Source organism: Amblyomma maculatum, chromosome 1 (genome assembly GCF_055883805.1).
Source record: "Amblyomma maculatum isolate TAMU_Amacu chromosome 1, ASM5588380v1, whole genome shotgun sequence".
NCBI classification, from domain to species: domain Eukaryota; kingdom Metazoa; phylum Arthropoda; class Arachnida; order Ixodida; family Ixodidae; genus Amblyomma; species Amblyomma maculatum.
Window position 1 is genome coordinate 278283998 of NC_139344.1, and position 22054 is coordinate 278306051.

General features: G+C 46.3%; 1 protein-coding gene across 5 annotated transcripts in view; it reads right to left on the bottom strand.

Annotated features, from left to right (window-relative positions):
• Positions 1-10013: 10013 nt before the first annotated feature.
• Positions 10014-22054, bottom strand: part of LOC146206633 (SOSS complex subunit B2-like) — an 86072-nt gene continuing 74031 nt past the window's right edge. For 4 of the 5 annotated variants that reach the window (XM_084591393.1, XM_084591386.1, XM_084591392.1 and 1 more), the window contains one exon: positions 10068-10107. In XM_084591393.1, coding sequence (XP_084447519.1) covers positions 10083-10107 — 25 coding nt within the window. In that variant the 3' untranslated portion in view covers positions 10068-10082. Of the gene's footprint in view, positions 10108-22054 lie in introns of all 5 variants that reach the window. The other variant, XM_084591394.1, reaches the window with a different exon arrangement.

A 22054-nucleotide genomic window follows, 5' to 3' on the forward strand; every position in this document is an offset into this window, starting at 1 on the left:
GTGGCCAAGGCTAGGCAGAAAAGGTAAGATAGGCCACTGTTCCCTAGCCTTGGAAAATGAGCCAACTCACCCCTAGTGACCTTACACATTCTCTTAAATTTATCCCTTAGTGGCCTGTCCTCTTTCCTTTCCTGTCTGGCCTTAGCCACAGTGAGAAAAAAAAAAATTGGGGGGGGGGGGGGGGGGGGGGGGGTATCCCTCAGTATATACATAAAATATGCTGACAATGAAACTGATCGGGCAGCGCCTAGCTTGTCCGTGCGACCCTCCATAGCAGTTGCAGATCCTGTATGGCCCGAGAACTTGTATTCCGTCCAAAAAGCAAGGAAAGGCACAAGCTTTCTAAACTGGTTTATTTTATTTCATACATACTGCTAGCCTCTTTTTGGAGGCTGTTGCAGGTTTGGGGCATAATATAGAAACAGCAAATGACAGGAATACTGGCAATCCACACTTGTCTAATTTATATATAATTCTATATGGCAGTGTGGAACAAGAAATGGAAAAGAAGGATATGATACAATACAATCACGCTGAAGACATGTTTCACTATATTTGTACAGAGGTCAGGCTACACATATATAGGGTACTCAAGGAACAATTGCCAGCCGTGAACTGAACCCATCTAGTGATGAGCAATTAACCACTTCATCGGCTAAGCCATTCCATTCACGGACCGCCAGGGGAAAGAAGGAGAACATGAACATATCACCAGTGTGCTCGATACTCGACTAAATGCTTGAAATGACGCATTCTTTCGTTTCTATGTGCTGACAGTTTAATAAACTTGGGAGCTGTATGCAATCAAGAACATCCACACTGTGCGTGCTGCATAGCAAAAAGCCTTCGGATACTTGCCGTTGACTCAAACTATAATTGGAGTCTCTATAAAAGTCTTGAACATGAACTGCAGTACTTTATGTTGCTTTTCACCTCATCTTGGTTTGCAACTTCAGGTTTAGGTTCATTGCACAGGCAAGTTCTGAGTGTAACTATAGGCAGGGGTGTTGGAAGAGGAGGAAAGGCAGGGAGGTTAACCGAAGAAGAAACCGGTTTGCTACTCTGCACTGGGGGAAGGGGGTAAGTGGATATAAAAGTGATGTGTAAAAGAAAGTTACAGAAATATGAAGTCAGCACTGTCACATCACAGCCATATCACGTCGCATCACAGCAAAATCACAGTCTACCGATCAGGCCCGTGGTTTTCATGAAGCAGAGCAGTGCCTGGGAGGTCTTCACCGCAGACGATCGCCGTAGCCAATGGCATATATTCTTGATTTCTGTCAGCGGGTGTCCATATAGACACTCTAGTGCAGGGCAGAGAAACTGTCTTTCCACATTGTATGTGGTCCACTCGCAAAGAATGTGGCCTATAGTCTCATCAGACCCACAGGTTGCACATGCAGGGCTATTAGCCATACCTATCACAAACGAGAGCAAAGTAGAGTTCTGGGCTAGTTGGTAATACATGATAAGTGGGAGGCTTAGCGCGGAACAGACAAGGACAGGAGAGGCACACAGGACGAGCGCTAACTTACAACTGAAAATTGGAAGGGAAAAAGTACGAACTCGAGGAAACAATATGTGCGCATGCTCTATAAAGCCCTGAATTTGCATGACTGGGAAGATAATTCAAGATAATCTAGGGCCACCCAAAGGCAGATAAAACAGAATAGAGACGAAATACCGGAAGCATACAAAAACTTACACAGCATTTAAAAACGATGCTTCCTTTTTCAACAGAACAACCGACGTTTCACTTACGCACTTATCGGTTCCTAGTCTATGGATGAATGAATTGTTTCCTCGAGTTCGTACTTTTTCCCTTCCAATTTTCAGTTGTAAGTTAGCGCTCGTCCTGTGTGCCTCTCCTGTCCTTGTCTGTTGCACGCTAAGCCTCCCACTTATCATTATCACTATCACAAATGAATGAGAATTTGTGAATGCTACACAAACCCACAGGCAGCACAGCAAAGTTGCTTCACGTCGGGGTAGGCCGTGTAGAATCCGGAGCTTCAGGTCAGGAGCAGGGCTGCCGAGAGGCCTGTTCTGCTTATGATATAATGACAGCACCACATTTAAGCTGCAGTGAATATGGTTTGTTAAGAATGTTGCAATAAGCGGGTACCGCACGGTTGCTGATTTATCTATACATGGGAGAGCGTCCCCCTTATGTGATACAGGGAAAGAAATAACCACATAGCGATCAAAAGGATGGAGGAAGGAAAGACTGATGACAGCATGCTTTCTTGCCACTGAAAAACTGTGGAATAAAAGAAATCAGGCTAGTGCCAAGAGACGGTTGGTTGGTAACTGGTTTATGGGGTTTAATGCCCCAAGCATCTCGAGTCGTATGACATCAAGAGAAGTGGTTATGGAAAAACCAAGCACATATAACAGTAGGACAAAAAAAAAAAAAAAAAGACATAACAGAACTTGCCTAGACATAACAGATAAACAAATAAACAGACAAGTGTAGCAGTATAAGACCAAAGCATTGTGCCTTACAACATATTTACAAATTTGCTTCCATGTGCATGCAGAACTTGTTATAGCCTTTTCAAGATCATGGAATCAAGCATGTTGCATGCAAGGGCAAAAGTGGCTGTAAGCGTGGGAAGAAGGTGACACAAGCCGCTGACAAGGAGAAAGCTTTGAAACAGTTCACAGGAATAGGGAACGTAAGGCACAATGAGCAGGTACAGGTCTGGACAGTATCAAGGAAGTGACAGTGGCTGCGCACGATTGCGTCGCATGAATGTGAAATGTGTAGCCTCTCAAATGACATCAATGTATCCATATGCATTTGCATTTTAGCGTGCAGTTGCTGTTTGTTTGCTTTTCTTTTTTTAGCGAAGTGGGGGCTTGACTATGGCAGGCCTGAATTGTTTGAGATCAAGTTAAATATTTATTTAAAGCTTTCCTGAGGCCTAAAACTCCATTTGTGTTGTATCTGTGGAAATACGATTTCCCATCATCATTCTGTTGTTCTGTATACTGATGTCCATTTAAAGCAAGAATAACATCAGGAGAATGTGGCTGCTAATATTTAATTTCGCAACAGATGCTTAAGCTAGGGCAGCGCAAAATGCTGAAGCCAGTCTAGTGCTCAATAATACTGGGTGAGGTTAGAGCACTGAAGGATACTGGTTTATATGTACGGCACTCACACGCCATGCACGACTATCCTACGAGGGTGTGAAGGAGCAAGCAGTCGGAGGTTGCAAGCCCAAGCCATGGATGACAACAAGGACCAGTGAGCGGATGTCTATACCATGAGGAAATGCTAATTTAAGCATCTAGATCATCATCATCATCCTCAGCCTGACTATACCCACTGCAGGGCGAAGGCCTCTCCCATATTCCTCCAATTAACCCGGTCCTGTGCGAGCTGCATCCACTTGACCCCTGCAAACTTCTTAGTCTCATCCACCCACCTAATTTTCTGCCGCCCCCTGCTACGCTTTCCTCCCCTTGGAATCCAGTTTGTTGCCCTAAGCGACCATCACTTATCCTTTCCTCGCGCTACATGTCTTGCCCATGCCCATTTCTTCTTCTTGATTTCCATTAGAATGTCAGTGACTTGAGTTACTTCTCTGACCCACTCTGCACGCTTCCTATCTCTTAACGTTATCTCTACCATTTTTCTTTCCATAGCCCTCTGCGTTGTCCTCAACTTTAGTAGAACCCTCTTTGTTAGCTTCCACGTTTCAGTCCCATAGGTAAGTACAGGTAAGATGCAACTGTTGTATGCTTTCCTCTTGAGCGATACCGATAAACTGCTAGTCATAATCTGGGAGTACTTGCCAAATGTGCTCCATCCCAGTCTTATTCTCCTTGTTATTTCCCTTTCATGGTCAGGATCTGCTGTAACTACCTGTCCTAAATAGATATATATTCGCTTACTACTTCCAGTGCTTCGCTACTTAACGTAAACTGTTTTTCCTTCCCTAGGCTATTAAACATTACCTTAGTCTTTTGCATATTGATTTTCAAGCCTACTTTTTTACTTTTCCTGTCTAGGTCATCATTATTTGCAATTCATCCCCTGAGTTACTTAGCAAGGCAATGTCATCAGCAAATCGCAGATTACTGAGGTATTCTCCATCTACTCTTATCCCTAACTGCTCTCATTCTAGATGTCTTCTTTCTTAGATTCTAGCATCTAGATGTCGCTACATAAATTGTTCGTGGTTTTTTGTGCACCTATTTCTGCTTACAGCTTTTTCTTTGCTTGTAATGTAAATTATTTGTGTTTATTTGATTAATCCCCCCCTCCCCCCCTATGCAATGCCCGCAAAGGCCCTTAGGGTATTTGAAATAAATAAATAAATAAAAAACAATATATGGGTGTGTAGTGCTAACAGTAAGTGCTGGAGTAGCTCGGTGCAGTAAGCAGCCAACAAGTGTGGCAGTTACGAGACGAGACGTAGTGTTGGGTTGAGTGCTGGGGTATTGTAGCGTATAAGTGTGTATTGCAACCCAGATTCAATTTCAGTTTGGTGGAATGACTATACAGGTAATTCATTGGGTATAGGGTGTGGCATGTCCAGACAATACCAACGACAATGGCAACAATGTGGCCTCACAGATTGACACTCATATGTTTTAATTGTAGCTATAAATGTTTTTCAGTCACTTAACAAATTGCTATCCATAGCAGAAACAATACTCATGCACTGAAAAATAAAATGAAAATACTGAATATAATGCACATATATATACCTTGGTACATGTACTGTACATGTAGGGAGCCAAGGATGCGAAAGTTGTCCAGAATAAACGAGCGGCTGCGTCTCCAAGACTGCTGACAGTAAAAACAAAAAATGGCATATACACATGTAAACACTGAAATGAAGTGAGTGCTTTACCAAGCAGCATTGCATATGAGATATCAGCCAACGTTTATAGTTTACTAACACGTATACAGTAACAAGGCAGCTGCAAGTGACCTGAAGGAAGTTAAGCAAGCTACCTTCCTGGCCGCATTTTGGCAGCTCGCTGCATTCGTTACTCTGGGCCTCAAGCGAACTACTGTATATTGTGTCATAGTGTATACATATATATTTTTTATTTTTACCTACCCTGCCCTTTCTCCCTCTCGTTCACCTCTTTGATTTCCTCTACCCCTTCCTCACTATCCCTTCAATTCCACCGCCCCTGTTCAGGTGCTTCAGATATCAGATACCGGGGCTGGCAAACATCTTTTCTTTCCTTTTGTATATGTAATAAAATAACCACTAAAACAACAAATGCTGGTAATGCTAATCATCTTAAATTAGAATCAGATAAGCAGATAAGCAGCAAGCTGACACAGTATAGTGCCTACGTTGTCGTGTTGCGCTGTCGCAAGCTCCTGATAGAAAAAAAAAAATGTATTTGCGCAAAGCTTTGTTGGAAACAATTTAATTCCTTCCAAAGTCATTTTTGCTATACTGTTTATATATCCATACATGTTCTGATAAAACACACGAGTTTTGCACCGTCTTCAGATTGCTTTCCAAAGCTAGAAGGTGGCATCCATGCCACAGAGATATAAGTAATTGACAAACTGCACGCTAATTTCAAAAACAATTAAGTACCAGGTTGCTGTTTAGCTTAATGCACTGCTAAATGACACCTCTCGCATTGATTTCGCGGACAAAAATGGACACGACACCCACCTACCGCTGCACTCAGCGCACTATGTCAAAAAACAACAGCAATGACAATGGCTTACGTGAGAAGCGACGGCCGATGTCAGATCGTTGACGCAGACATCGCAAATTTGCTCGGCACCCATGAATCGAACGTCCGACTTTTGCAGTTGAATGGTTTAATGTTAAGGGTGCGTTGCACTACCTCCCCTGCAGCAACACCACGGCAATAAACTGAGAGACTTTACAAACACTGCCCGAATGCGCCGACGACGGCGTCGTCCAGAGCTCGTTAATCCAAAAGCTTTGGACGCCGTCGGCGACAACGAGGAAAGAGCCGAAAAGCCCGCCAGCCCGCCACGAATCTGGGGACAAATTCAGACTCAACTAGGCACATAATAGTCAGCATTTAGGTACTTTGTAAAAACATGGCGTTCAATGCGCTTCGGGAAATCTAGGGACAAAATTTCAGCCGAAAAAACCCTATTCATGGCGGGTTTTAGTCTCGCCCGCCAATAAGGCCTCATTCTCACAGCAAGCAACGGACTCCGCCCCATGAAAGACGGACCAGTGAGCGCGTTCGCTTCTCACGTGACTCTACGTCATGGCTTGCGTGTCGCGACCGAGCTAGAGCACTATAACCGAGCGAGCGCCGGCGGAGCCGCGCGGCCATCGCCGGCTCGCATGCTGACGAGAGAGAAAAATAAAAGGCGTGGGTTGGGGGCGCTCCTGTCTGGTGCGCCGCGAAGCGCGCGCTGACAAGGGCAGTGGTGGAACTGGCAACTGGCTTCTTGTAGCAGCTTTTGTAGCAGAAATCGCCGTTTGTAGCAGAAATTTCAAGTTCTGTATCAAGAAAAATGACATTTTGTAGCAAATATTTGAGCTTTTGAAGCAGAAAAAAAAAAAAACATTTGGTAGCAAAATTTCAAATCTCGAGACGCTTAAAGGTGCAGTGGTAAGACGCCCGACTACTGTCCGGAATACCCGGGTTCGAACCCGACCTCGGCGGCTGCGTTTCGATGGAGGCGAAACGAAGAGGCGTCCGTGTGCTGTGCGATGTCGGCGCACATTAAAGATCCCCAGGTGGTCGAAATTACTCCGTAGCCCTCCACTACAGCTCCTATCTCTTTCCACTTTAACTCCCACCTTCCTTCCTTCCCTTACGCGCGGTTCAGGTGTCCACAGACACAAGTGTGACAGATACTGCGCCTTTCTCTTCCTGTGAACCAATTACATACCGAGACGCTTAAAGAAGGCTTGTTCTATTTCTGGAACCCAATTGTCCAGATGTTTATAACGACCATAGCCATGCAAAAACAAGCTTCAAGCTCAAATGCCGAGTAAAATGCTGTTATTTCCTTAAAAAAGCCCCAAATTAAGCAAACAGGGGGCTTTGCTAAAAACAAAGCCGTTTTTGTTCACAGAGAAGGCATAACGAGATATGCAACTGCACTGTAAACACCTTAGCCTTGGAAAGAAGGTTGCTAGCTGTCTGAGTATAAAAACTGTAGAAATTCATAACTGCCGCTTCTTAAAACTGCAACTTTAGGGCACTATTTCTTCTCTTTGCCTAGATGACTCCAGCTTGGACAGTGCCACTGCGAGCATTTCCTGTCCATTCTTCAGAAGGGCTTGTCCACTCTCGTCTGCAAAATGTTTCGACTTGACGCCTTTTGAGAAAAGCAGCTCAGCATTGGTGATCATATTCCTGGCCAGCATGTTCTCTAACTTTCTGTATACCTTTTCCTGATTCTGCCCTCATTTCTGGGTGTCCTTACCTTGTACATCAGGGTAACGTTGAAGAGCCTTTTTCCTTCAAGACCCGTGCCGATTGGAGGGAAAGGGGGAAGAATATTTTTCCAGGTCCTGGGTGGAGATTTTTTTCTTCGCCTCGCGAGAGGGGAAACAAAAAAATCTCTCCTCCATCGCGCCTTTTGGCTCTCCCCTCGAGGGGGGAGTCAAAAAGCGCGATGCGCTGGGATGTAGAGTGAGCGCCGATTGCTTGCATTCGCAATATTAGCTTACGTTTTTTTTTTTCGGTGGTTTGGCGATTTCGCTGACTTCCATGTATAATGTTACATAAGTGCGTATTTATGCTGAACTTCTATTCGCCGCGAGATCGACCTAGAGGTGGCGCCACTGTCGCTCCGATAGTGTGGATCGGCAGCCGGCGGCGCTCGCAGAAACGCACGCGGCGTATGTCTGCTTCCGAGTTTACGGCGGGTTTGTTGGCGATGAAAACGTGTCTTATGCAATGCATTAGCGATTTACTGTTTAGAGTGTTCCAATATTGCAGAACCCCTTCATGGATCACTGTCTTGTCGTGGCGCAGGGGCTTGCGAAACTCGATGAAGTCGTGAGCTCTGCTGTGTAAGGCCACCCAAGAGAGTTCTGACAAAATGTGATTCACTGGAGAAGGTAATGGCAACCCACTCCAGTATTTCCTGCCAAGAAAACCCTATGGCCAGTCACAATACCATTAATGATATGGCGCCGGAAGATGAGCCCCCCAGGTTGGAAGGCGTCCCACATGTTACTGGGGATGAACAAAAAGCGATTCCTAGTAGCTCCAGGACGAATGAAGCGGCTGGGCTAAAGCCAAAAGGACGCTCAGTTGTGGATGTGTCGAGAAGCGACCGGAAAGTCCGATTTTGCAAGGAGATATATCACATAGCAACATGGAATGTAAGATCTATGACGCAAGGTAAACTGGATGTCGTCAAGCGAGAAATGGACAGATTGAACATTGATATCTTAGGTATCAGCGAGCTCAAGTGGACCGGAATGGGAGAATTTAACTCCGGCGACCATTATGTCTTTTATTGTGGGCACGAATCCAAGAGAAGGAATGGGGTCGCCCTCATAGTAAACAGGAGAATGGGCAAAGCAGTGCTAGGGTACAACCCCAAAAACGACCGAATGATTTCACTTCGGATCCAAGGTCATCCTTTCAACATAACAGTTATCCAAGTCTATGCACCGACCACTACTGCTGAAGAAGCACCCCATCATCAGACGTCGTTTTTCTCACAAGAGACTGGAATGCTAAGGTCGGGAGTGAAGAAATATCCGGAATTATAGGCAAGTTCGGTCTTGGCGAGCCAAATGAAGCTGGGCAAAGGCTAGTAGAGTTTTGTCAAGAAAACAACCTGACCATAGCGAATACTCATTTTCAACAGCACAAAAGGTGCCTGTACACATGGACTTCACCGGACGGTCTGTATAGTAATCAGATCGATTATATTCTTTGCCGGCAGAGATGGAGAAGCGCTATACAAGCAGTAAAAACAAGGTCTGGGGCCGATTGTGGCACCGATCGTCAGCTTCTTGTTGCCAAAATTAAGCTTCGATTGAGGAAAACGCAGAAAACTAGAAGGCCTTTCAGGTATGATCTGGATCAAATTCCATTAGAATATGCTGTGGAAGTGAGGAATCGATTTCAAGAATTAGATCTAGAAGACAGAGAGCCCGAAGAGATGTGGACTGATGTTCGTGATATAATACAAGAAGTTGCTACTAAGGTAGTTCCAAAGCAAAAGAAATGCAAGAAAGCAAACTGGTTATCTGAAGAGGCTTTGCAAATAGCTCAGGAAAGGAGGATGGCAAAATTTATGGGGGAAAGAGAAAGATACAAGGTTCTCAATGCGGATTTTCAGAAAATAGCAAGGAGAGATAAGAATGCCTTCCTGAACATATACAGTGCCAAGCAGTTGAGGACAACAGCCAATTAAGGAACACAAGAGCTCTGTATAAGACAATCAAAGATATCAAAGGAAGCTTCTGTGCTAAGCTGGGCGTGATAAAGGACAAACGAGGCAAGGACCTCACTGAAGCCTCAGAGATAAAGAAGAGGTGGCAGGAGTACACAGAACTGTACAAGAAGGACCCGAATGTGCAAACCCAACATAAGACGGTTGTGATTACTGATCTCGAGCAGGGCATCCTGAAGAGTGAAGTTGAATGGGCCTAGCCAGCCTTGCTAAGTACAAAGCTAGCGGAATTGATGGCATTCCAGCTGAGTTGCTTCAAAACCTCAACCATGACGCTGTTAACATTCTGCATACATTATGTCAGAAGATTTGGACAACCCTGCAGTGGCCACAGGATTGGAGGAGGTCAGTTTACATCCCCATTCCAAAGAAAGGTAGTGCCAAAGATTGTTCCAACTACCGCACGATCGCGCTTATTTCGCGTGCTAGCAAGGTGATGTTGAAAATCCTCCAAGGTAGGCTGCAGCAATATGTGGATCAAGAGCTTCCGGACGTGCAAGCTGGGTTTTGTAAGGGCAGAGGAACTAGAGACCAAATTGCCAACCTTCGCTGGATCATGGAAAAAGCAAGAGTTCCAGAAAACCATCTACTTCTGCTTTATTGATTATGCGAAAGCGTTTGAATGCGTAGATCACAACAGATTGTGGCAAGCTCTCCAAGAAATGGGAGTTCCAATTCACCTCATCTGTCTCCTCAGGAACCTGCATGAAGGACAAGACGCCACAGTCAGAATTGGGCATGGTCTTACTGATTGGTTTCCGATTAAGAAAGGAGTGAGGCGAGGCTGCATATTGTCGCCCTGCCTATTTAACCTATATGCAGAGTGCATAATGAGGAAGGCCGGTCTGGACGAGTCTTCAGCTGGAGTGAAGATTGCTGGAAAACGTATCAACAACCTTAGATATGCGGATGATACCACTTTAATGGCAGAAAGTGAAGTGGAACTCAAGAGACTTCTGATGCGCGTACAAGAAGAGAGTGAGAAGTTTGGGCTTAAACTGAACATTAAAAAGACAAAGATCATGGCGTCTTGCCCTATCAAGTCCTGGAGCATCAATGGACAAGAAGTGGAAGCTGTGACAGATTTTGATTTTCTCTTCTTGGGCTCCAAGATTACCTCGGAAGGAGACTGTAGCCATGAAATTAGGAGACGCCTGCTTCTGGGAAAGAGAGCAATGGTTAGCCTTGACCGCCTAGTAAAGAGCAGAGACATTAGTCTGCCAACCAAGATCCGTATAACTCGTGCTATGGTCTTTCCAGTTGTGATGTATGAATGCGAGAGTTGGACTGTGAAAAAGGCTGACCGCCGAAGAATTGTGGTGCTGGCGAAGACTCTTGAGAGTTCCTTGGACTGCCAGAAGATCAAATCAGTCGATATTGTCGACCATAAACCCTGACTGCTCATTGCAGGGTCAAATTCTAAAGTTAAAGCTTAGCTACTTTGGTCATCTGATGAGAAGAGAGGAGTCGCTGGAGAAAGATTTGATGCTGGGAAAGGTTGAGGGTCGCCGGAGAAGGGGTAGGCAGCGAACGCGATGGTTAGATGGCATCCTCGAGGCACTGCAGATGAAGTTATGTGATGTTAGGAAGATAGTGAGAGACCGGAAAGCGTGGCGTGACATGGTCCATAGGGTCACGAAGAGTCGGACACGACTGAATGACTGAACTGAATATTGCAGAAAGCATAAAAAAAATCCGTAGATTTCGCCAATGCAGTAAACAAAAAAAAAAAAGATGCGCGGATTTTAGGAAAAGAAGACACGCAACCACCCATCATTTAGATTTACTGACATCGCTTTGCAAGCTTTTTGCGTTGTACGGCGCTCACAGGCCTGATACTTGGGTCTGTGCATGACATATCTTATCGCCTTTTCAACAGCGTGCGCGTGTCTCATACGAGTAAGACAGGCAAATTTAGGGTCAAGCCCAGGGAGATCAAGGTTAGTGCTCCGACTTGCGGTACTTTTGAATGAATCGAGGCAGTCTGGTTTATTATATCGCACTTGACTCGAGGATTAAGAAGGTTAAATGCAGCACTGGCCGCGTGCTGCCCAGCGGCTTGCCGTGGACTGAGTGGACATCAACTCTGTCTAGACAACCAGGCACTAGTATTCCCCAAAAATGAGATAACGCCGACACTGTACAGAAAACCTCGCTGCTCAAGAAAGCCGACTGCTCACGTGTAGAGCGGTGAGTGGACTAAGTTTGCCGAGCTCACAACAAGGCGGATGCTTCTTGCCGGAAATAATCTGGTGTTGCACTGTGAAATGACTCTAAATGATTTCGAGAAACTGAGAGAAGTATAAGCAATTTCTGATATGTGTGATGTTTATAAACGGTAAATTAGCTGTGTAATTTCACTATGTGACAGAACTTTCACACACTTCACAAAATTTAGGACTATCAGCGAATAATTTTCAGTAACGTTAAAATGCAAGCTACGAATCAGTAACTGCGAAGACATCGTAAAAACTGCGGTCTCTGTCATGTTCTGGCAAGAAATTTTGAAGGATGATCTCTTTATCATTGTAATTATTGTTGATTAGTGACTTGGGGCGGTTCTGTCCTTTACTTCTAAAACAGGTGCCGAATATAAAACTCCTGAAAAAAATGGAGTTCATATCTTATCATGAGACTATAATTATGTATTTATTCCCTAACTAAACACCGATGGTTAAGCCTGTATGAAGCTATTTTACTCCCCTTGTCGGAAACAGCCAGTTTGCCCGAAAGACAGCACAGACGAAAAGGGGTTCTAATAATTCTAATGAGCTACCAGTGTACATTGACCTATGTGTATTATGTAATTTAGTGTAACAGGTGCTGCGAAGATGTTTCTCAAACGTTCGAGCATTTCTCTGAAGCGAAAAGTATCATTACCACTGTTACGGATGTGCAGAATTCTTCAACGAAAAAAAAAAATAATGAAATGCATATATGAGTTTAACGTGCGACATTGGCTATATTACGAATGATGTAGGGGCGGGCCTCGGGGTCGTTGACCACGTCACTTGTTTAACGTGCAGTCAAATTCCACAGCCCAGGAGCGCCTTTCAAAACGGCCGGGACCGATCCCTTCGTTCTCGGAACCAGCAGTCGAGCGCCCTACCACTGAGACACCGCGACAGAGGTTTAATAGCAAAAAAAAAAAAAAAAAGTGTACTCGAGCAACTCTATCGTGGATGCCGAAGGCACAGAGTGGCTTGTTGAAACTGGATTTTGCTATGCAGCAGTCTGCGGTAGCATATATGTTTCAGCAGTTGCGGTATTGCGAACAGAAACGGGAATATACGATTTCTGAGAGTTTGCGTTAACTTGTATTGACGGCAGTGACGTTTTGATTTGACACGGCGCCTAACGACAGCAGCGCTTCGTTTGAGGCACCGCTTGTCAAAGAATCTCAAGCGCCGAAGACCGCGACTGATATGTCTTTTCCAGCGTTGACATAAATGGACAATATTTTTTTTTTTTTTTAGTGGAGCGTAGGGTAACAGCCTGTTCATATTTCTTTTGCAAGAGGCAGATACATAAGCAAAAGCGCACAGGAACCGCGAAATAAACAAAAAGCGCTATTGTACATGCCGCACTCGCGCACGTAAATACCTGCGGGCTGGCACGCGACGCCAACACGCATCCACACTGGGTAGGGTTCGCCACTATGACGCTAGGTGGCGACTCTGCTCGATCTCGAGGCCATGAGCAGAAGCTATGATGAGCATGATAGCTACTGCTACCACCCCGTTTCAAAGGGGACGCTCCTATATTCCATCCATCCATCCATCCATCCATCCATCCATCCATCTTCCATCCAGAGGCCAATAGTTCGATATATATTCGTACCCATTTGTTGTTTCGTAGTACGCGCGGTGTTTGTTCTGAGGCTGAAATAAGGAGGCGTTCCAACTATGAACTGCCGCGAGAAGTCGCGACACTGAATGCGGAATATGAGACTGATTTTTTTTTTTATCCGGGGTGCTGAGGTAACACTATTTTCAAGTAGTAGATTTGGAATTTCACTCCCTTTCATTTCGGAGCTACGGTACCTCGTTCCGTTCGGTTGTACCGTTCGAGGTACCGTTCGGTTGAACGGTACCTCGTTCAAACAGTTAAGCTGGTAGGTTTTCTCGCTAACCTAAGCCGATCCAAACGCAGAAAAGGTCCTTGACAAATTGAAATCATGTAAAGCATATGGCTCACAAGTTGAGCCATTATATAGACACAACCAGAACCAAAAACAAGTACGGGAGTGGCAAACAAGGTTCGGGCAGTAAAGATTTGGACAGGCGGAAAACCTGTTGGCTAGGCAGGCGAAGAAGTCAAAACGACTGCCGCACGGGTGAAGAAGGGAAAGAAAGAGGTAATGGACGAGGTGAGGGAAGGAGCAGAGGAGAAAATTGAACAAAGAAAAGAGAAAAAAAAGCAAACAGGGGTTAAATGGCGCGGCAAGAAAACATCACGGGGAGGAGGTCTAAGAAAGGAAGTAAAGAAAAAGCATATCAATAGGGAAAAGAAATGCAAGCAAAGGCCGCAATCTACCCGCCAGGTAGAGAACTTTTTTTTTTTTTTTTAAGCTGTGACGAAGCTGCCTTTCAAGAGGAAGCCACAGCTTTTGAAGCTGCACTGTTTGCACTTTCCGGTGATAGTGAAATATTAAGCGACGGAGCCGCGTTTTCACGGCTGCTAGGGCTTTAAAAGCTGCATTGTTCCCCACAGCCGATATCAGTGTGATATTTAAAATGATATCACTTCATTCATAAATGGCGATTGAAGAGTACACTCAAAATTCTGACGAGAGCTCATGTTTCTTCAATTTAGCTGCTTACCAAGAGTAATATAACTAGAGTGTGCATTTACACTACGTTTTAATACTCGCTGCTTACATTCGTACCCATTTGATCCCGTGCTGTACGCGCGGCGCTTTGCAGTAAACTGTGGAGTTGCGTACAGCTACTGAAGCTAAGATGGCAATGCCTTCCAGCCCCAAAGCACAAGAGACTGAAACAAATGCAGATTTTATTTCATTTTGCAATATGCAGGGCGTCAGAGCTAACCTCGACTTCCGACAGATTTACGTGAAATATTTCACTTCGTGCTTTTTAAACTTCATTTTTTAATGCTTGTATCAAAAGCATCTAGCCATGTTTTATTGATGAAATAGTTCATTATGTTTTCTTTAATTGTGCTGATTTCGAAGAATAATCTTATTGGAGGGAGCATTATTTCTGCTGCGATTTAATACGCGGTTGCTATAATTATACTCATTTGTTTTGACGCAGTACGCGTGGTGTTTGTACCGTTACCGAAGCTGAGATGAAAACGCGTTCTAGCTCCAAACTTCTGCTAGAGCACGTGAGACAGCACTTTTATTTTTTTATTTTTTTCGTAGACGCGGAGCACACGACTTCCACCGCTGCAGGGAAGGCAGCCGCCACCTCCGCATTTTTTTTTTATTGCAGGAGAAAAAAATAAAAAGCGCTCTGCCGTAGTCATGTGGAAGCGGGCCCGAACAGGTTTGACTGTGTTCGGCACCCCTTTCTGTTTGAACATCGCGCCGCTCCATCCGTCGTGCGGTGTCCCCCGCCGGTGCCGCCGTGACGGAGAGGAGCACCGGCTGTGAGAATGAGGCGCTGTAAGAATTCCGACGCAGACTGCTTATCCCGCGCTCCTGTCGACGCTCCCCTGAAAGACGACGATGACGACGCCTTTTTGGAACCTGTAAGCGCCAGCAGTTTCGCGGTTATAACAGCAGCGATCAGACCCTGAGCTGACAGACCTAGCCGATTACTTGGAAGGCAAGACCGCTTCCCCTCCTACTCTGCTCGGGCGTCAATTATCGTTCGACCTAAGCAATCCTCGTGAAGAACTTCGCTTCCAACAAGACCGCGCGGGTGCTTCTTGTGCGTAAAAACCTCAGGCAGGAAATTCATCCGTTGCACGATGAGCCAACAGGTCACCTCTGGTTTGCGAGCACGCTGCACCGAATCCACAAGTACTGCTGGCCGCGACCGCCCATACCTTGGACCGCCTGCCGACATTGCCGATGGATGGATGGATGGAATATAGGAGCGTCCCCTTTGAAACGGGGTGGTAGCAGTAGCTATCATGCTCATTTTTCTCCTTATATTTTAATTATTGATTTAGATTGGTTAACTAAACCATCATTCTATTTATTAAATTTTTGTTTCTACATTACAGACATTAATTTCTGCTTTTAAGCCACCAATCTTCCAATATTGTTTTGCTAGCTTCCACCGCAGGTTCATTCACCCGGCCACTGGTATCTCTAAACCCAAAGGCCTCACATTCAAGTATAAGATGGTTGTTTCTGTGGGTGTACCACATACTGCACATGTGCCCATTACGTGAAAAAGCGCCGTGCTGCGCAGGGTGGAATGCTGCAGACGAGGGAGGTCGAGAGGGACGCGCACGGAGGGCAATTGTTTGCGCGCTAGGAGGGAAGGATGAGTCGTGCGCAGCGTGGTTTAAAGCTGCGTGCTGTCCCTTAGGAACACGAGCAGAAGTTTTAGTTTTAGCATTTTAGTAAAAAAAAGAAAAAAAAATCCGCTTGTCCGCGCGCTCCGTGAATCGCGAGTGCCACTTAATGCCACGGAGGAAGGGAAAAATCAGCGGGTGCGATCGCTCGCGATGGGGACATGAGGGAGGCAGGTAAAAAGTAACGTGATATCCGGCTTTGTCAGAGCTTTCACAGAAGGCCGCTATGTGCGGAGATTTGAAAATATTCATTAAAATACTTACCTTCCGCTCATAAACTGTTGTTTTGGCCACTCACAATGCAATAGCTACGATCTGCGCTAGAAATCTCGACGGCAATTTTTTTTATTCAGTATACATTCAAACGTGCAGAGGAAGCCCAAAGACGCCCGAGTACACAGAGATTGTGGGGCCCTGCTTCAAGCACCTTCAAAAGCAGCGAAGCGCGCCGCTTCCCGGCACTCCCTGTGCGCTGCCCCCACTGCCCCTTCTCTCTACCACCGAAGGGAAACAGGGGCGCCTCGCTCCCTCTTTGGTTCCTGCCTGCCGGACCTGCCACGACGGACGGCGTCAAGATCAGTGATAACGATGTTTCTTTCACAGCCCGCTCTCTCTCCCTCGGACAGAGGAATCGCCCACAAGATCAGCAACGACTCGACGCCCGACGTTAAGCCGGGACACATGTGCGAAACTTGACATGCGTGCCGCAGCGAACGTCGCTTGCGAACTGCCGCCGCAGTGCCAGCAGGGACACATGGAGCGCCGTGCGTCCGGCGAGCGAACTCCCTCAAGCTCTGCCCACAGCCGGCGGTGTCACCGCGCAGCGAAGTCTGAAGACTGCCTGGCTTGATGAACTTCACGACTTCACGCTCGTACAAAAGACAAAACAGCGGTGTTACCAAAAGGATTGCCAGCTATACTCGTGCAACAACAGCATGTCTGCACACGTACGAGGCTTTCGGCCACGGTGCCACCCGCGGCGCGACGGGCGACGAAATGCACCGATCCGTACCTGCCCTAGTCGTCCTAAGGCCGAGCCGGTTTCGCATCGCAGATGCAGCGGACCGCGCTTCAGAAAGGGGCAACGCTGTAATAAAGGATCGAATTTCATCACCGATGTAGTACGGGGAAGAAACAATACTAAAGCCTTTTTCAGATGCCAGCGGCCGGTGCGACCGGGTCACCGGGTCGCCAGCGTAAGCACCTCGACCTCGACGGGAGAGCCGAGAGGTACTCCACCGCACAGCCCTTCGAAGTTGCCGCCGCCCGCCGCAGTGATAGCCGCACGCGGCCCGTGGACGCAGGCGAAGCACCCCGCCTTTCCAGTTTACGACGACGTGACTGAGTACAGGCCGGGATACCAAGCGTGGGTTTGGACGCCGATACGCCGCCACGGACTGAGTGAAAAGCTCTCTCGGCGGTATTTCGGCCCATCCAGTCGTTCGACGCATCGGAAAGCTTGACTACGAGGTCATCACCGACGGCACAATCACATCGCAGCGGCGCCGGGCACGCCCAGAAATCACCCATGTAGTACGCCTAAAACCTTATTACGCGCGCTGAAGGCTCGTTATTTTATATTTCTCATATTTTGTTTACCTTTCTGTGTTCATTTTGTAAGCATCGAGACATCTAACAATGTGGGTTTTTTTTTTTTTTATAACGACACGAACAGGCCAGCTTCGCTGGCGAGAGTAGCACATGCTGTACCGCCGCAGCAGCTGTGCATGTTAACTCTCATCCGTGCGCAAGATAAAAACACACCGCTATCACATTGCCTTCGTAACGTGTTAAGCAGTTCCCCAAAGCGCTACTATTCCTAAGAACCACAGTCATCAATTTTTGTCTGAAGCCAGACTTTGAAACCCCAGGCTAGAAATGAACTTTATAAATCACGCTTCGCCGGAAGAGTAGACGGCGCCTGTAATACCGCCTGTTCATTCCGCAATTTTTTTAACATTGATTTTGGAATTGCAAATCGTCTGTTCGAATACCTATGACAAACTAGAGCCTACAAACTTGGCTAGCAGATGGATGCTAAATGGGGATGACACTACCCTGAAAGCCGCACGAAAATTGCGTCACAATTATATTAAATCAAGTGCGTATTTCTTCAAACACCCTTGGAAGGGCGTTTTTTTTTTTTTTCTCCAACTGCGGCGACTTCTCATCGACGGAACGAGATGTGTACGCTATTGGATGCAATGCAACTAGACGTGCTTGTATACATATACTTCGCATTTGGCCAACTGGTTTTTTTTTTGTTTTTGCGATTCTGGGTGTTCTAACGATAACGCGTAAAATTAGGCCAGTTAAAAATTTCTGACGCGCATAACCCAGCCGGTAGCTGGCTTGTGATCACAAACAAGTGAAGACAGATTTGGTGTGAAGGTAAATGTTCAAATCATTAGGGAAGCGCCGATGTGGCCGCCAAACGCTTGCTCCGCTATGGTAGCCGTTTACCTGCCTAGCCCGAGAGAATCCAACGACTCTACGGAAAAAAAAAAAAAAAGAAAAGAAAAAAAAAAGGCCTCCTCGAATTTTTCAAAGCCTCCGCACTCTTTCTCATGCCTTCTGACGTCGCCCAGTCTTGAATGGCCGAGATCAGCAGTCCTTGCATTGTCGCCTGGAATGTTTTTTTCAGTAGCACGGTTTGGTTTTACTATGCATACATGCGCTGAACAAGGATGACCTGCAGCCTAAGTGGGGAAATGGGAGTTAGGAAAGCTGAACCTGAAGAAGCGAGTGGTTATGCAGATATATTTTGGTCTAATGGCACGACCAGTGAGGCAAGATGGAAGCACGGAATGAATGATTGATTATAGGAAGGGAAAGGCGCGGAAACGTCAGCAGCACAAGGATTTGCTGCTGCTGCGTGTAGCAAGCCACGAAATTTTACGCGAGCGGAAGGGCCTCGTGTCGCAGAAAAGCCGATGTCCGCGTTGTTTTCCGTAGTAACGCAAAAATCCACAATGAACGAAAAAAAGTGAAAAACATCCTCCATGCGTGAAACGCTACTGCATAATTAAAGGTGGAATCCCCCCGGCGTTGCATCGAACGCAAATAGCGTATTCCGCTGAACGCGCACTGGGACACATCGTTTAGGAAGCTGCGTTCCAGCTTACCGCTAACGTCATCGTTCAGTAGGCCGTGAGAAAATATCAGTTCAGTTCAGGCGTTCAGTCGTGTCCGACTCTTCGTGACCCTATGGATCATGTCACGCCACGCTTTCCGGTCTCTCACTATCTTCTTAACATCACATAGCTTCATCTGCAATGCCTCGAGAATGCCATCTAACCATCGCGTTCGCTGCCTACCCCTTCTCCGGCGACCCTCAACCTTTCCCAACATCAAATCTTTCTCCAGCGACTCCTCTCTTCTCATCAGATGACCAAAGTAGCTGAGCTTTAACTTTAGAATTTGACCCTCCAATGAGCAGTCAGGGTTTATGGTCGACAATATCGACTGATTTGATCTTCTGGCAGTCCAAGGAGCTCTTAAGAGTCTTCGCCAGCACCACAATTCAAACGCGTCAATTCTTCGGCGGTCAGCCTTTTTCACAGTCCAACTCTCGCATCCATACATCACAACTGGAAAGACCATAGCACGGGTTATACGGATCTTGGTTGGCAGACAAATGTCTCTGCTCTTTACTAGGCGGTCAAGGCTAACCATTGCTCTCTTTCCCAGAAGCAGGCGTCTCCTAATTTCATGGCTGCAGTCTCCTTCCGAGGTAATCTTGGCGCCCAAGAAGAGAAAATCTGTCACAGCTTCCACTTCTTGTCCATTGATGCTCCAGGACTTGATAGGGCAAGACGCCATGATCTTCGTCTTTTTAATGTTCAGTTTAAGCCCAAACTTCTCACTCTCTTCTTGTACGCGCATCAGAAGTCTCTTGAGATCCAATTCACTTTCTGCCATTAAAGTGGTATCATCCGCATATCTAAGGTTGTTGATGCGTTTTCCAGCCATCTTCACTCCAGCTGAAGACTCGTCCAGACAGGCCTTCCTCATGATGCACTCTGCATATAGGTTAAATAGGCAGGGCGACAGTATGCAGCCTTGCCTCACCCCTTTCTCAATCGGAAACCAATCAGTAAGACCATGCCCAGTTCTGACTGTGGCCTCTTGCCCTTCATAAAGGTTCCTGAGGAGACAGATGAGGTGAATTGGAACTCCCATCTCTTGGAGAGCTTGCCACAATCTGCTGTGATCTACGCAGTCAAACGCTTTCGCATAATCAATAAAGCAGAAGTAAATGGGTTTCTGGAACTCTCTTGCTTTTTCCATGATCCAGCGAAGGTTGGCAATTTGGTCTCTAGTTCCTCTGCCCTTGCGAAACCCAGCTTGCACGTCCGGAAGCTCCCAATCCACATACTGCTGCAGCCTACCTTGCAGGATTTTTAACATCACCTTGCTAGCATGCGAAATAAGCGCGATCGTGCGGTAGTTGGAACAATCTTTGGCACTGCCTTTCTTTGGAATGGGGATGTAAACTGACCTCCTCCAATCCTGTGGCCACTGCAGGGTTGTCCAAATCTTTTGACATAATGTATGCAGTGTGTTAACAGCGTCGTGGTTGAGGTTTTGAAGAAACTCAGCTGGAATACCATCAATTCCGCTAGCTTTGTTCTTAGCAAGGCTGGCTAAGGCCCATTCAACTTCACTCTTCAGGATGCCCGGCTCGAGATCAGTGTGAGAAAATATAAAAATCGACAAATCTACTTGTGTTTGAGAAACGTTATCACGTACGTCTAACCCTTAATGTCGGAGCTTGAAGTGTCCCCTTAATGTCTGATAGTGGCCCAAAGGTCCGCACGTCCAACGACTGGCGGGTAAAGTAAGAATTTAGGCTCGAATTATGAGGCAAACGCGGAATGAACGAACATTTTGCAGCTATGGGCATGGTGCGCTGCAGTTTTAGCCGTACATGTGGCGCCACCTAGGAGACGCCGCGTCAAATGGCGGAAGCTTAACACAACTGAAAAAGCTTAACACAACTGAAACCTGGTAGAACGAAAGGAAGATGGTTTGCACGGTATAAAAAAGAAGAACCGAACAAGGGTAAATAGGGTACGCCTCAGGTCGCAGATGAGCCAACGTTTCGACAAGTGGACTTGTCTTCGTCTGGGCATACCGGTTATACCGAGCGAAAGAACCGGCCGCGGTGGCTCAGTGGTTAAGACGTTCGGCTGCAGAGCCGAGTACTCGCGTTCGAATCGGCCAATTTTCGTTTGTGAGAAAGCAAAAGAGGTCATGGTCAGACGTGTGTTGGAGCCGCGACACACTTATTTTGCATTACTGATTGAGGCCATGTCGTTTTAACGAATCGGCTCAGCCAATCAGGTTTGGTTTGGTGTATGGATTTAACGTCTCAAAGCGACTCGAGCCGAGACTTTTGTACCATTTCTGGTTTTTTAGCGTGCACTTGCACTGCACGTCACATAGGTGCAGTACTTTTCGCCTCCATCGAAAAGCGGCTGGGACTCGATCCCACATCCTTGGGCACAGTAGTCGAGCGCCTTAACCACTGCACCACCGCGGCGGCGCACATAGCCAATCAGAGCAACGGCACATGCATTACTACTTTGCTAGGCTCTAGAATGTTTTTAATAAATGGCTGTCTGCTTCCTAAAGAATGGAAGGCATCAAGGTTCCTCGGAGCTTATCAACTTCTCAAGCATATTCTATGCAACCTCCATCATGACAGACATCTACTACTAGCCAAGAAAGCCCAACTTAAGGCAGGAAAGCAAAAACTTCAAACAAAATGCATCCAAGACATAATGACGGCAAAATAAAAGCAGCCGTGCAACATGCTGCTTTTACCTGCCATCTACTTTCTTCCAGAAAATGAAGCCTGTGTGGTGCACTGCCTGAAGAATTGGTGACTGCATCTCGAAGGCATTGAGTTTTAAATATAAAATGTTCAGAGCACATCTGCATTGCTGGCTTACAAAACGTTTGTCCGTCCCAAACTAGACTGCATCTTCCATCTGGCAGCCATCTCAAGCCTACCTCAGCGCCGAACTAGAAGCCATCCAAAATCGTGCAACCCGCTTCACTTCTGAATACTCCAAAGAAATCAGCATCACTGCCCTTAAAAGTATCTCCCTGCCCACTCATAAGTCACACCGTATCATCTCCAGTCTTTGC